The 15,291-nt window shown below is 37.6% G+C and overlaps 1 protein-coding gene across 3 annotated transcripts in view; it reads right to left on the reverse strand.

Moving 5' to 3' along the window:
• Positions 1-4,514: 4,514 nt before the first annotated feature.
• The window catches only part of setd1ba (SET domain containing 1B, histone lysine methyltransferase a), a 137,638-nt gene continuing 126,861 nt past the window's right edge, over positions 4,515-15,291 (reverse strand). For all 3 annotated transcript variants that reach the window (XM_072587452.1, XM_072587451.1, XM_072587453.1), the window contains 3 exons: positions 12,932-13,051; positions 8,471-8,608; positions 4,515-6,858 (listed from right to left, as the gene is read on the reverse strand). In XM_072587452.1, coding sequence (XP_072443553.1) covers positions 6,685-6,858; positions 8,471-8,608; positions 12,932-13,051 — 432 coding nt within the window. In that variant the 3' untranslated portion in view covers positions 4,515-6,684. The remainder of the gene's footprint in view (positions 6,859-8,470; positions 8,609-12,931; positions 13,052-15,291) is intronic.

Consider the following 15,291-nt stretch of genomic DNA (forward strand, 5'->3'; position numbering starts at 1 on the left):
ATGAATAGCAAAGGTTTAGAAGGATATGGCAAAAATGAGGACTGCAGATCCTGGAAACCAGAGTCTAGATTAGGGTGGTGCTGGAAAAGCACAGGAGATCAGGTTGCATCAGAGGAGCAGGAAAATAGACATTTCAGGCAAAGCCCTTCATTAGGAATGGAAGCAAGGAGCCTTCAGGGTGGAGAGATAAATGGGGGGTGGTGGGGCTGGGGAGAAGGTAGCAAAGAGTACAATAGGTGAATGGGGGTGGGGATGGAGGTGATAGGTCTGAGGGGAGGGTGGAGCAGATAGGTGGGAAGGGAGATTGTCAGGTAGGACAGGTCATGGGGATGGTACTGAGCTAGAAATTTGGAACTAGGGTGAGGTGGGGGAGGGGAAGAGGAAACTGGTGAAGTCCATATTGATGCCCTGGGGTTGAAGTGTTTCGAAGCGGAAGATGAGGCGTTCTTCCTCCAGCCGTCAGATGGTGAGTGAGTAGCAGTGGAGGAGGCCTAGGACCTGCATGTCCTCGGCTGAGTGGGAGGGGGAGTTGAAATGTTGGGCCACGGGGCAGTGGGGTTGGTTGGTGGGATACAGGCCAAGTGCTGGCAAATGGAACTAGATTAGGTTAGGATGTCTGATCGGCATGGACGAGTTGGACTGCAGAGTTTGTTTCCGTACTGTACATCTATATGACTTGAAGTCAAATGACATCAGATTATAATCGAATAGGTTTATTTGAAATTGCAAGGCTTCAGAGCTGAGCTCCTTCCTTAGATGTGGTATGAGAGAGAGGTATAAGACACAGTATTTATACGCAAAACGTTAACAACTTTAAAACCAGTAGCCCTTGTTGAATCCTTTAATTGGTTAGGAGGTAGGCTGCTGATAAAAATACAAAATCCAGATTCCTTTCAAGTCTTTGATAAAACCTTTAATCATCCAGGGACAAATATACAACAGATGATACTTTAGGTCCCACTTTGAATCTATGTTTAAAGCTGAGGTCCGATTTTATTTTTGACAGAAAAGAGTCTTGAATGACATAATTTCTCCTAGTGTGTGAGAGGGTGAGTGTGTGTATGTGTGTGTGGAGGGGTGGGTGAGAGAGTGAGTATTTGAGAGAATGTGTATGTATTTAAGTGTGTGGGTGTATATATGAGTGTGCATGTGACAGTTTGTACGTGGGAGAGGGTCTGTGTAAGAGTACGAATATGTGTGTGGGAGTAGAGTGTGGAGGGCAATATTTAAAGGGCATCTGGATAGATATAAGAAGAGGAAGGGTTTGGAGGGATATGGGCCAGGTGCTGGCAGGTGGGACTAGATTGGGTTGGGATATCTGGTTGGCATGGACAAGTTGGACCAAAGAATCTGTTTCCGTGCTGTACATCTGTATGACTATGTGAAAATAAAACTTGCCTCTCACATTTCCTTTAAACTCTCCCTCCCACCCTTTATCTAGAGCCTATGACCACTACTAAATGACACTTTTCTATCCTGGGAAAAAGACTCATACCATCCATTTTATCCATGCCTCATAATTTTGTAAACTTCCATCACAACATCAGACTTTGGTATTCAAGTGAAAAACAAACCAAGTTTGTCCAATTTCACCTCATAGCTAATAGCTTCCAAACCAGGCACCATCCTGATAAACATTTTTACAACCAGAACGGTACCCAGTATTCCAAATGTTGCCTAACTACAGAGGAAGCTCGACTATCCGAACATAGATTATCCAAATTTTTGATTATCCGAATAAGATTGCAAGGTCCAGATGCTTGGCTAAACTGTATTATCTAAATATTCAATTATCCAAACAAAATACTTCTCACCCATGTTGTTCAGATAATCACGGTTCCCCTGTAAAGGTCTGTACAGCTGCAAGATTTCTTGTATTCATCCATTTTACATGAACTGTTTCCACATTTGGCTTCCTGAAATTAGGTTATCACACTATATTGAGATACCATACCCCTCAACCTTCTCCCGCTTTCCTGTCATTCCCAAAATGTCCTGTATCCTTCAAGATCCAAGTTCTAATTCATGTCTTCTGCAGTAATGTCCCTGTAATAGCTACTGGATTGTGGATGTAGTTCAACCAGAGGTAAAAATCTTCTCAAAACTTGCTAACCAAAAAGCTACTGGATATTACTTATTCCTTTGTGCTCACAGTTCATCTCCCCAGCCCCACCCTCCTACTTATCTTTCATTCCCCTTCCACATTCCTGACGAAGGGCTTATGCCTGACCCGCTGTTATTTTCCAGTACCACCCTTTTCAACTCTGACTTTCCAGCATCTGCAGTCTTCACTTTCTTCTAGATTTCCCACACCCAAGGCAAGTTCCTTTCCAGCCCTGAGCAGATGCCTCCATCACCAGACATATAACACAGCGACCTTAACTCTCACTTTCTCACACTTTGCTGACAACATTCTCTGCAATTTCCCTCGCCACGCTGCCTCCTACGATCACTAGGTTACTCTCAAGTCTTGAATGGCATCCTGTATCACAGTGCTGTGATCATTCATTCTGCAGCCCTCACTCTCATCCAGGTTAACTGCAAGAACCTCAATCCTGTCACACAATTGCAAAGGCTAAGGCTCGAGCATTTTGTGTCACTGTGAATGAGACACACACTAACACTCTATTGAACTTTGAACACTGACCAAATCAGCAACTCAACCCAAGGAGATGTTACTGCTCACTTGAACAGAGAATCCAGATCACTGTTCCTCTTCTTTATAAGTCACCATTTCTTGTAATTCATCCTCCAGCTCAAAAAGGCGGAACTGCTCGAACTTCAAATATTTGCCACAGGCATGTTTGCTGTGGACCAAACTAGATGAAGGTTTGCTTGCTGAGCTGGAACATGAATCTTCCAGCTCAGTGAGCAAACCTACATCCAGTTTCCTCAACCTGAGCTACAAATCTTAAAACTCGCTAGTATCCAGGGATTTCCAGATGCTGCAACTATGACACACACTTGGCATGCCATCCTTAAATGTGGTCTTGGGAACTAATTTATTATTTTATATTTACTCATTTTTAAAAATACATTTTATTAATTTTATCAGAATTGTGATACTATGTTGAATCTTAGTGATAAAATATACTTTTTTCACTAGATACTCAGCATTTAATCAACTTCTCCTTTAGTAGAGTAACAATCAATTTCTGAGGCGGAAAAAGATTAGGAAAAAAAGCAATAGAACACCTCCCTCCTTTCCTACTGTCAACTCCCTTAATCACTTAATTCTGGCACTCTATGGTAAGTCACACTGACTTGGCTAGGTTATCTATGAATCTAAGACAAAGGGTCTCAGACTCATTTAACAGGGATCCAGTTTCAGCTGAGTTAATTCAGTTGCTTTTTCTCTGAAAGCCTTGTTAAAGTCTTTGTTTAAGGCTTGCAACAATAGAATTTATACTGGAGATTACAATTGAATGCCAACCAAACTATAAATCAGATCTTACAGAATTAAAAAATTAGACTCTCTTACCCAGCAACTGCATGCACTCAGTCTTAAAAAATATTGAATTTTGAGTTTGAAAATTGCACATTCATGGAAGGAGACAAGTGTTAAATTTAAGCTGAGGTGCTGTCTCACAAATGTGAGATGTTTTATATTCACGTGAATAGGATTCTTTGGCACTATTCAAATGGGAGGATGATCTCCTAGTGTTCTGGCCAACACGTACCCATCAATCAACTCCACCAAAAACACAAAAGATCTGGTCATTTAAATCATTGTTGGTCATGGGAGGTTGCTATGCCCACATTTGTTATCTGCACAATATAGCAATTCATAGGCTGAGAGACAATTATTGAAAATCCAGAGGTTATGAAAATTAACATCTACACTTGTTATCATGAAGACTCCAAATCAAAACTAAAGATGCAATAACAGCATTGATTGAAAAGAGATTCATTTTCAAAACAAATTCTATTTGAATTCCAATAACATTAGAACGAAAAAGAAATATTTCTCAGATGTTAGCTAAGCAAAAAAGTAAATTTAAAAGTCTCCCAACAGAGCATGTAGAATGGAGAGAAGATTAAGCAGCATATGGAATAACATTGAGTTGGAATTCAGTACTTTACGTCCAATAGTGAAATTTGAACAGTCTTGCCTTGTAGGATCAATTTATAAATTATTTTCATTTTAATTTCAAGCTTTATAGTTCTGAAATGGTCAAATGTTTCTGTCAAACCCTGCAGTATGTGATGTTATTTTAAAAGCATCAAAATAATAACAATTTTTTCTGGAAATTATGTCATTACATGGATTCCATCCTGAGATCTCAAAAGGTGAAAATGGTTCCCTGAATTTTAATTAATGAATGTTAATACATCTTCAGCCATTTGGATTTGCAAACTGTCTTTGCTACAGCTAGAAAAAAAGCCAACAAGGTTCAATTTTGTTATATGTTAGAAACAGTAAACCAGTTTAAGTGTTTAATCTGGTAACTGTATAGAAAATAACGTTTCCAGAATAAATGACAACATTCAGTTTATCTGTAAGAAAAGGTCAGTATATTTATGGATTGCTTTATAAAAGGTACTATCATACATTGTTACATAGTAATGAATTCACAAAAATATGAAGAGATATTTACAAGTAAAACACAACCACAGAACAGTTTCACTTTCATCAAAATGAGACACTTAGCACAGTTTCTAAATGCACAAAACAAAACACTCTTTAAATTCATTTGATTCCATCTGGAAATTTGCAAGCACAAAAGTAATCCCTACAACACCAAAGCAGAAACCGTAATAAAATAAAACCCTAGAGCTAACAGGTGTATTTATTGTTCTTTCAAACCTTAACACACCTAGACCCCTCTGAAATTCACTGGGTCCCCCCACACCCTGCTTTCCACAGAGAAAAAGACATCCAAACACTTTCAGGTTTAACCCTTTCACACACCTCTTCCTAGTTACAACCAAAATTCGGATAACTTGTTCCCAAAGTGATGAAGGAACTGAATTCGGTCAAGTGTTAAAAGACTGATAAAAGTGACAAAATCTACAGAAACATCATAGGTTTATGAATAAATATATTTTTGAGTAATGATTTCAATGAGAAATTATAACTTATTTGTGCCAGTTTGATTAAATACAGTGATCAGAGAGTTACTGTACATAGGTTGGTTTATGAGAATATATAGCCCAGGAAACAATAGAATAAAATCTAGTAAACTGGTATCTATGAGTGAAAGGGTTAAAATAACAGCATCTGTACAACATTAGGAAAAAAACAAGCAAATGAGCTAGTTTTAAAATAATAACCCTTTATTAGGTACCGAGTGTCCCTTACAGTGTTTTTGAGAAAAAATATTACAGTGGATATTAAGGAGGGAAAAAAAAACTTTGATATCCAGTTTATGCTTGGCTAACACACATACAAGGGATGCCATTTTTTTCTAATTTCTGTACACTCCTTTCTTCCTCCAAATAAATACAATTTGCACAGTAGGTATCAGAGATGAAAAAGTCTGACCTTTTAACATTTTTACTGTATTCCTTAATGCTTCCAATAAATCTAAGTAATTGATAGAGGTAATATTTATACAGAATTTACATGATACAAAGCTTGACACAAGCTGAAAAATTGCTACCAGCTCATTGTTAAACATTTTTTTTAATTTGCCTCCTCTAGTCAGAGTTGTATTTCAACAACCCAAATTACAATATTCACTTTCTTAATAAATTATTTACAAGCTTTTGAAGTACAAAGGAACCAGCAAAATTCTTTTTATTTGAAAGGATATGTTTCTACAAGAAACAATGTTCGGAGAGGAGAAACCCGGGTGCGCTTATGTACACAATGAAAATTGAGCTCAAAAAACCTTTCTTTTTAAATGTTTACATGTTTGAAATGATCCCTGAAAACTTCACAAAAATTATAAATGAAATTTGTTGTGAAAATTCTGTCAGAGGTTAGAAAGTTTTTTTTTGTTTTTTTTCCTGTAGCTAGAAATTATTTTGTACAATATAAACAACAGGAAGAGAGCTCTCCTGGCTATGGATAACCACTAGAGCACAAAAAAACCCTGGAACTTTATACAGAGAAGGTGATTACCAATAGTCACGTGCAAGTCTGTAAGCGAATAGTGCACAAAGCCTCCATCGGCCAAACCCTAGTGCATTAGCACAAAAATAAAAATTTGCTAAGCCAGCATATCTACAATTTGCAAACACTTGTTACAATTAAAATATGTAAAAGAAAATTAGGGAAATAAAGCATTAAAAAAGCACCAAACTTAGACTAGATATACAAGATGCTAATGCCGAGGCCATAAATTCCCATCAACTACTTTATTTACTTGCGTAGAAATATATTCTGACCATAAACCTTATCAAGTATTAAATGATCATTTCTTCGCATTTTCTCTTTCCTTAATGTATAAAAGAACTCAAAAGAAAAGGTAGCAGCATTCACTTAGGCAGAAAGAAGAGTGGGGACCCTGCTCCACTGTATGGAACCTGGGAGGAAAAACTAGTACTGTACTAGTTTACTGTGACATAAAGTGGTAAACACCTTTCTTTCCAGAGGAAGAGCACCTGAATCCTAAATGCAGTCCCAACACTTATGTGCATTTTAGCTTTAGGTTCAGCAGAAGTGCGAATTGTTGGTTTGGCAAGTGCAACCACATCTAGGTTACTGCTCTCAAATGGAGCACCTTAGACCAGACCCTTTTAATTAAGGGTTCCTCTACAGTGTTCTGCACCACACAGACATGGAATTTTCACATCTTCAATGGGGAATTTGTAGTCATATGTAATCTCCTCATTCACATTTATTTGCTGTTTGGAGTAAATCACTATCTTCTTTTGTGACTCCACCGTGATAACTTTAGCGTAGCAATTAGGCTGTTTTAAGAAAAAAGAAATTCATAGTTAGAAAGAACAATACTATAGCTTTGTGATCAAGATTCAACGATTTCTTTCCATGCCAAGAATGTAGATTTTAGATATTTCTAGTTTTAGTAGGTGTATTTCTTTAAAAGGACTCCCAACACTATTCTACCAAAATGAAGACAACACATCAAACATTCACAAAAATCATTGCCCTGTTAAACATTCAAGTGTAAGAATAATCTTAGTTCATTCCTGATGTGTGGTACAAGCCTCTGGCTCAATTAAAATTTAAACCTGAACTCAGACTTAAAGAGGTAATTTCGTTGTATGGCATCTCAAGTAAATAAAATGTTCTTGTTTCTCAGAAGGCAAGTTACAGTTAGGCACATTAGACCTGTGAATTGTATTTCTGTAGAATATTGTAGGTGGCTTTTGAGAAATGCAACTACTTGTGTTGCTCCAACATTAGCAACAAATGCAATGTGCCAATCTATTAATGCCTCAAAAAATTCATAATGTGATAACTACCATTATAAAGTCACCAAACCAAAGCCTAGTCAGTATTTCTAGGACTTTATTTTTCCAAGTTTGGCAGGGTTTACTATTATCCAATAACTGAATGTTTGATACAGCTTCTAGATTATATACTATACACCTAAATTCGTGTGAAGGAACTGATCGTATATCAGTTAAAACTGACATCAAGATAGGGTAGAAAGTAAATTGTCAAGAAGAGGTAAAGAGTTTACAAAGGGATATAGACAGGTTAAGTGAGATAGATGAGATCATGGGTAAATGTGAATTTGTTATTTTATCAGGGGAACAGAAGAGCAATATACTATTTAAATGAGATATTTAAATTACTATTTAAATTGCATGACTCAGCTGTACATAGAAATCTAGAATTCCTGGTATGTGAATCGAAAGGTTAGGATGCAGGAAGTAAATAGAAATTTGAATGGAATGCTAGGGAAGTTTTACTTTAGCTGTAGACATTGGCAAGACCACATACAGAGTAGTATGTACAGTCTGGATGTCCTTATTTGAAAAAGAGACATATTTGCTTTCGACTCAATTCAGAGAACATTCACTTTACTCACTCCTGGAAGAAAGGGTTTACTTTAGGAAGAAAGAACAAGCAAGTTAGGCCTACATTCACTGGAGTTTAGAAGAATGAGAGGAGATCTTAGGGAAACATAAGATCTTGAAGGAACTAGATAGGGTGGATACCATGAAGAGTTTTTGTTGGGGAGGCTAAGACCAGTGGACACAGTTTAAAATTAAGAGGTCAGCCCATTTAAAGGCAAAGAAGAGGAGAATCTTTTCTCTCATGAGGTCAATCGTGCATAGAAATCCCTCCCATACAAGGCAGTGGAGGCTAAGTTAGTTAGATTTTTGATATACCAGGGTAGTCAAGGATAATGGGTGCACATGGGAAAATGGAGCTCAGACTAAACCAAATTAGCATTAATCTAGCTGAATCATGAACAGGCCCAATGTGGCCAAATGGCCGATCCATTCCTACATTTCTAGCTTTCTAAATGTTGAAGTCAAAATAATACTAGCTTCACTTACATGTTAAAAGTTGAACACTTGAACACATCTGACAAACACATGTACTTACATTGCAGCTATGGTTGATAAATCTGGCAAAATTGCCACACTTTGTGGCATCAATAATGGAATCATGGTCAACCCTGAACATGTAGCTACTTCCAATCCCCTCATCTTCATATCGTTTCTCTCGCATGTCTGCAATAACCTGAAGAGAAATAAAATCAGACTTGGATTAAAGGAATTTTCATTCCATGTTTGACAAGTGAATAATAGACAAATTTTCTAAATAATGTGTGGGACATTGTATTGTAAAGAATTATAAAGATCCATCATAGGAATAATTGGTTAATTGAAATGAGACATCTGGTTCTCCAATTCGGAGTACTGTGGGTCAAATCAGATATACAATTATCTGCTGGGGTGTAATTACCCCAAAATCATTAATTTAATGAAATTCATTTAAACTATTACAAAAATTTGTGTGGAAGATTTTAACAACGTTAAGCGGTTAGTTTTCTGCGTCAGTTATAGAGTGGCATTCAATTCTCCTGATTGGATTCCTGTGGACAGCTAATACTTAGCAAATAAATAAATTGACAGCATCATCAGGAAGTTCAGTATCACCACCAAAGGATGCCTGGTTATGCTCCCCATTCTTAACGTCAATGAAGGAACAAAGATTCCACTTAAGCTCAATCCTCAGTTTACCTCTAGTCTGCAGTATCAAAGCATAGCACTCAGCAATGAGAAGATTGAAAAACTGCTGTACAAAGATATTTTCAATTAGAGTACCATCAATTTTAGTGAGTGATGTTTTTGCTTCAAAAACACTGCATAAACTAAAAATTAAGCAGATTCCTTATCTAAACCGTAGCATGCAATATTTTCTTAAATTTACACATCATCAAGATTATTGTCTACCTGAAATGTTTGGTGCATCATTCCCTTTACTCTCATTGTCAAGATCCACATCATTATAATAAAATGCATTTTTAAATTTAGAAAGAACCCACGTCAGAAAGAAAAATCAAGGTGTGATTTAACAGGAGAACAGATGGGTAAATGGCTGGTGAGTATTGTTGCTTAGAGACTGAGTTTAAACATTAAAAATATTAAGTATTAGCAAATAACGAGTGAGCAGCAAATAGGTCTAAATCCTTCTTTAAAGTAAGGATCATTACTATGAGTAAGGTGTATTAAGTACTTGTTGAATTTGTTAGTATTAGTAAGATTTATTATTTTTGGTAAGAAGTTATGAGCTGCAGCAAGATTATTAGTTAATAATAGGTGTCATCTGGATAATTTGATTGCAACAAATTAAGTATATAAATGTTCAGAGGGGAAGTGAAAAGCAAATAAGAGAAGCAAACAGACAATATGAAAAAAATAATGACAGCAGCTTAAAAAAGGGGAATCCCAAAGCCATTTTAAGGCTTATAAATTGAAAAAGGACATTCAAGAGGAATACTCTTGGAAGGCACTAAATAGGGGACTGGCGCAATTGAAGCAGGGGGAGTAGGTTTGGTTTTAAGTGAATATTTAACATTTGTCTTTACCAAGGAAGATGATGCTACTCAGGCAACAGCAATGGATACAGTAGAAGGATTTAAAATAGATAAGTCTTAGATAGGCTGTCTATCCTTAAAAGTTGTTGAGACATGAGGACTAGATACGATGCATCTAAGGTACTGAAGAAAATGAATATTCTGAGTCGCTTAATTGAGGTTCTATCCTTGCCACAGAAAGCCCTTATTAAAATCAGAAATGACATTCTAAGTAATTGTGACAATGGTAGACGAGCCCATTTCATCTTTCTTGGCCTGGCTGCAGTTTTTGACACAGTCGAACACGGTATCCTTTTCCAACACCTCTCCACCAACACCCATCTGGGTGGTTCTTCCATTTTCAGTTTCTATTTCTATCAATTCAGTGGTGGCCAGAGAACTACCTGCAGTTCTCTCTTTCTACTACTTTTGGAACTCCCAGGTGTCTATCCTTAGCTCTCTCCAATTTCATACCTACGTGAAGCCTTGCTGACCTCATCTGAAAACATGGCAGAAGTGGGTACTGCAGATGCTAATGTTTACAGTCAAGATTAGAGTGGTCCTGGAAAAGCACAGCAGGTTAGGCAGCATCCGAGGAGCAGGAAAAATCGACGTTTGGGCTTTTGCCCAAAACGCTGATTTTCCTGCTCCTCGAATGTTGCCTGACCGGCTGTGCTTTTCCAGCACCTCTCAAATCCCAGCTGGAAACATGTCAGGTTCCACAGGTATGCAGACAACGTTTACCCCAACCTCACTATCAACCCTCTTGATCCTTTACCTCAGATTTTTCATACAAACATAAAACATAATGCAAAGTGTTGTATGAGCAGAAATCTCCTCCAAATTAAAATCAAGACTTATGTGCATGCTTTATATACTTTGCTTTAACAACTAATGCCATCCTGCACTCTCGCCACTTTCTGCTCCTCAAACAGACCATTTCCAACTTTTCTCAAAGTTTTCTTTTATGGAATAAAAGAGTTTCTGGATCGGTCAGCATTTGTAGCCTTTGAGATGGTGGTGATGAGTTGCATTCTTGTACCACAATTGTCCATGTAGTGTAGGTATACCCTCAGTGCTGTTCAAGGTGGAAGTACAGGATTTTGATCAAGTAACAGTGAAGGAACAGCAATATAACTTCAAGTCAGGATGTTGTGTGGCTTTGAGATAAACTTACTAATTATGATGATCCCACATGCCTGGTGCCCTTGTCCACCTAGATGGTAGATGTCACAGCTTTGGAAGATGCTGTTGACAGACCTTTGCAAATTGCATCAGTGCATCTTGTAACAGTATACCAAGTTATGGAGGGAGTGACTGTTTAAAGTGGCCTAAATGGTGCTGACCAAGCAGATTGAATTGTCTTAGAGAGTATAGAGCTTCTTGAGTGTTATTGCAGCTGCATATGTCCAGAAAACTTTGCAGTAACCATCACATTCCTGACTTGTACCTTGTAGATGTTGAGTTTGAGACTTAGGAGGCACGCTACTTCTGCAGAATTCACAACCTCTGACCTCCTAATGTATTTATTTTGGTGCATTAAATTAAGTTTCTGAACAATGGTAATCTCAAAATGGGATTCAGCAATGATAATGCCATTGAACATCAAAGGGAGATTGGTTAGATTTGCTCTGGTTGAAGACGATCATTGTCTAGCACTTGTAAGGTACAATGTTGCTTGCAACTTGTCAACTGAAGCCTAAATGTATGCAAACTCTTATTTAATGGAGCTGTGAATGACAGTCCAAGCATCAACATTCCTACCTCTGGCCTTACGATGGTGGGAAGGTCATAGGTAAAACAACCATGGGTGATTGGATTTAGGACACTTTTGCTCGATACCACATTGGTCAAATGCTTCCTTAATATCAAGGGCAGTCACCTTTACTTCACCACTTGAACTCAGTTCTTCTATTATCTGAACAAAGACTAATGAAGTTTGAAGTAGAGCGGTCCTGGAGGAACCCAGACTATCAATGAACAGATTATTGCTGAATAAAGTGCTATGTCATAGTAAATGGCACCTTTTGTCACGTTGCTGATGTTTAAAAGTAGACTAATGGAGCAATAATTGGTCCCCTAATTGCATTTGTACTTTTTGTGTACAGCACATGCCCAAGGCAACAATCCACATTGTTGGGTAGATGCCAGTGTTGTAGCTGTACAGGAACAGCTTTATGAGCAGCACAATTATTTCTGGGACTAATGAGTCTTTGAGTCTGATAGCAGGCATATTATCAGAGCTCACAACCACTCCTGTTTTCTACCTGACTGAGCCAAGTTTCTGGCAAAAAAAAATCAACTCCACCACCAACACTGCACACTTTCATCTCTATAATATCTCTGCTTCCAGCTCAGTGATCTACTGAGCTGAGCTCATCCATTCCTTGGTTATATCTAGACTTGATTACAATATTTTCTTGTCTGGTCACCCATCTTCCACCTGACATACACCTTAAGTCAACCAAAACTTTGCTACCCATATCCTAACTTGCACTACGTTGTTCATCCATTATTCCTTTGCTTACTGATGTACATTAGCACCTGGTCTAGCAACATGTCCATTTTAAAATTTGCATCCTTGTTTGCAAGTCCCTCCATGTACCCTTCAAGCCCTGCAATCCTCCAACATCTGTGCTTCTCCAATTCTAGTTTTATATATCCCAATTTTAATTGCTCCACCCATCGCACCAACTAAGCTCTTTAATTCTTCCCGAAATCTATGCCTCTGTATCTCTCTTCTCTATAAAGTACATCTTTTATCAAGGCTTTAACATCTCCTTCTATAACTTCATGTCAAATTTTGTTGGATAATACTCTCTAAAGCAACTTTGGATATATATTTATGCCAAATGTTGTTAAGTGTCAAGCACAGTCAGAAGTAAATTTTGGTGTCACAAGTTACAGAGGGACAATATAAATATCATAACATTTTTGCACACCTAAAGGGACAAATACACAGTGAGAAACAAACTAGTTCTTACCTGTCTGATGTTTTGTCCAACATATTCAATGACCATTTCATCTGCTGCAATAGGTTCCATGGCAAAAAGCCCCCATTCATGGATATGACTCTTCGCAAATCTCAACTTCTTCCTACGGAACTGTTAGTGACAAAGTGCAATTAAAACAGTTTTCTAATCTCCTTCAAAAGAGAAATGCCTTTTGTAAGCATCAGTGAGTACATCATGGTCATGCATAAAACCAAGTATTCTTTATGATCCATTTTATAATCGAATTTTGATCTTATTTCAAAATTGTACACAATTTGATAGAGAATGGAACATAGCCATTATGAGTTGTGGAATTTAAATTCAGTTAATAAATAAATTTGGAATGAAAGCAAATATCAATAACGATGACCACCTAATTACTGGACTGTCATAAAATTCATTTAGTTCATTAATACGCTTTACAGACGGAGTCAGTCACCCTTAGCTGATTTGACCTTTATATTACTCCAGACTCTCAGCATTGTGACTGATTGCTAACTTACCACTGAAAATGCTCTAGCAAACTACTCAGATAAGAGTCATGATTTGGAGATGCCGGTGTCAGACTGGGGTGTACAAAGTTAAAAATCACAACACCAGGTTATAGTCCTACAGGTTTAATTGGAAGCACCGAAAGCTAGTGTGCTTCTAATTAAACCTGTTGGATTATAACCTGGTGTTGTGTGATTTTTAACTTTGTACTCAGATAAGGGAATTTATGGATAGGCAATTGTAATGGAAAATTAACAAATTTTACATTTACTGTGAAACTTGAAAGAAAATGCTTTTCTGAAATGTAATGCTGTGCTGAGCTTTGTAAACAATACTTTGATGAGGTTTGCAGCCAGCTTGTCTCTGTTTAAATTTTGTGAACATTCAACTCGACCTTGTGACAGTCGAACTCAGCGCAAGCTGAAGAATTGTTATGTCCAAGACCATTGGATGAGAGAATAACAACTTGAGTTTTCCCAGTCTTTGCCCTTGAGAGCGTGATAAGAATCAATATAAGGCGAGTATCTGAACTATGCTCAGGTATTCCTTACATTGAGGCATCTAGCTGAATGTATTGGGTCAAATTCTGAGGAATTTCCAATAAAGCTCCTTTCTCTGCTCTTGCTAACAGCTGAGTCAAGTCGATTTAATTTCCACGATAGCAATAAATGCTGATCTTGTGGTAATGCCTACCGAACAGTTACATCGTGGGCAATTCAGCCCACCGTGTCCATACCAGCTCTCTGCAAGAGCAAATCACTTAGTCCTTCTACCTCACCTTTTCCCCACAACTCAGCAATTTTTGTTTCTTTTCAGACAATTATTGAATTCTCTTTTAAAGGCTTTGATTGAATCTGCATCCACCACACACACACACACACACACACACACACACACACACACACAGTGAATTCCAAATCCTAACTAGTTGAAGTGTATTAATGCGTTCCTCATGTTGCTTTGCTTCTTTCTTCAATCACCTAATTTTGTCAGTGTTCTGGTTCTGTATTCTCCTGTCAGAAGGAACAGATGCTCTCTATCCATTCCTGCAATGTCTTCTTCCTTGTTGGATTGGAAAAATACTACAGCGTATATAGATAATTACCTGAACAAACTTGAGAGACCTTTGTGCCTCTCTGCCCTTTACTTATTCTAATACAGACTGGGTTAATAATAGTGTAAAATCCACCACTGTAAGTACTATAAATCTCATGAATGAATATGAAAACCACAAAATAGATCTACAAATTTGTTTTCCTCTTAAGACTGTACAAATCCAGGTTTTGTTTCCAACCAGGCTCGGATAAGGATAAAATCAAAAGTAGTCGCTCTGACTCCGCTGGATAAATATTGGAAAGCTAAGTCACAACGTAGGTGGCCTGTAGATTTGTTGCTCAATTTGTGCTGGGTTAGCCAATCTGAGCAAGAGCAGAGGAGGAGAGCGAGCTGGAAGCAGCTTTCTCTGTTTACGCTTTGATAATTGCACAGGAATCAAGCTCAGCACTTATATAACCCGTTGACACTCATTGTCCTTATCTATAATGGGCATTTGGGGAAAATACCGGGGAGAATCCAGTACCTATGAAACCAGACACGAACAAGAATAATGGAGTAATTTTAGGAAAAACAAAGAATGAAGGAAATAAAAATATAAAATGCTTTACTGACAATTTTCTGCAAACATTCAAGAGGCTTAATTGTTTAAAAAACACAACTGAGAAAGATTGGGGTAATACTGAGAAAATCAGTGGTTTAACAAAAAAGTATAACTCCCCATTGTATTATGCTCACCCATACAAAGAGGGCATTCAATTTTCAAATGGTTTAGTTTAATGAGAATGAACACATCGGTTCTGGAA

This window comes from Chiloscyllium punctatum, chromosome 17 (assembly GCF_047496795.1).
Source record: "Chiloscyllium punctatum isolate Juve2018m chromosome 17, sChiPun1.3, whole genome shotgun sequence".
Taxonomy (NCBI): domain Eukaryota; kingdom Metazoa; phylum Chordata; class Chondrichthyes; order Orectolobiformes; family Hemiscylliidae; genus Chiloscyllium; species Chiloscyllium punctatum.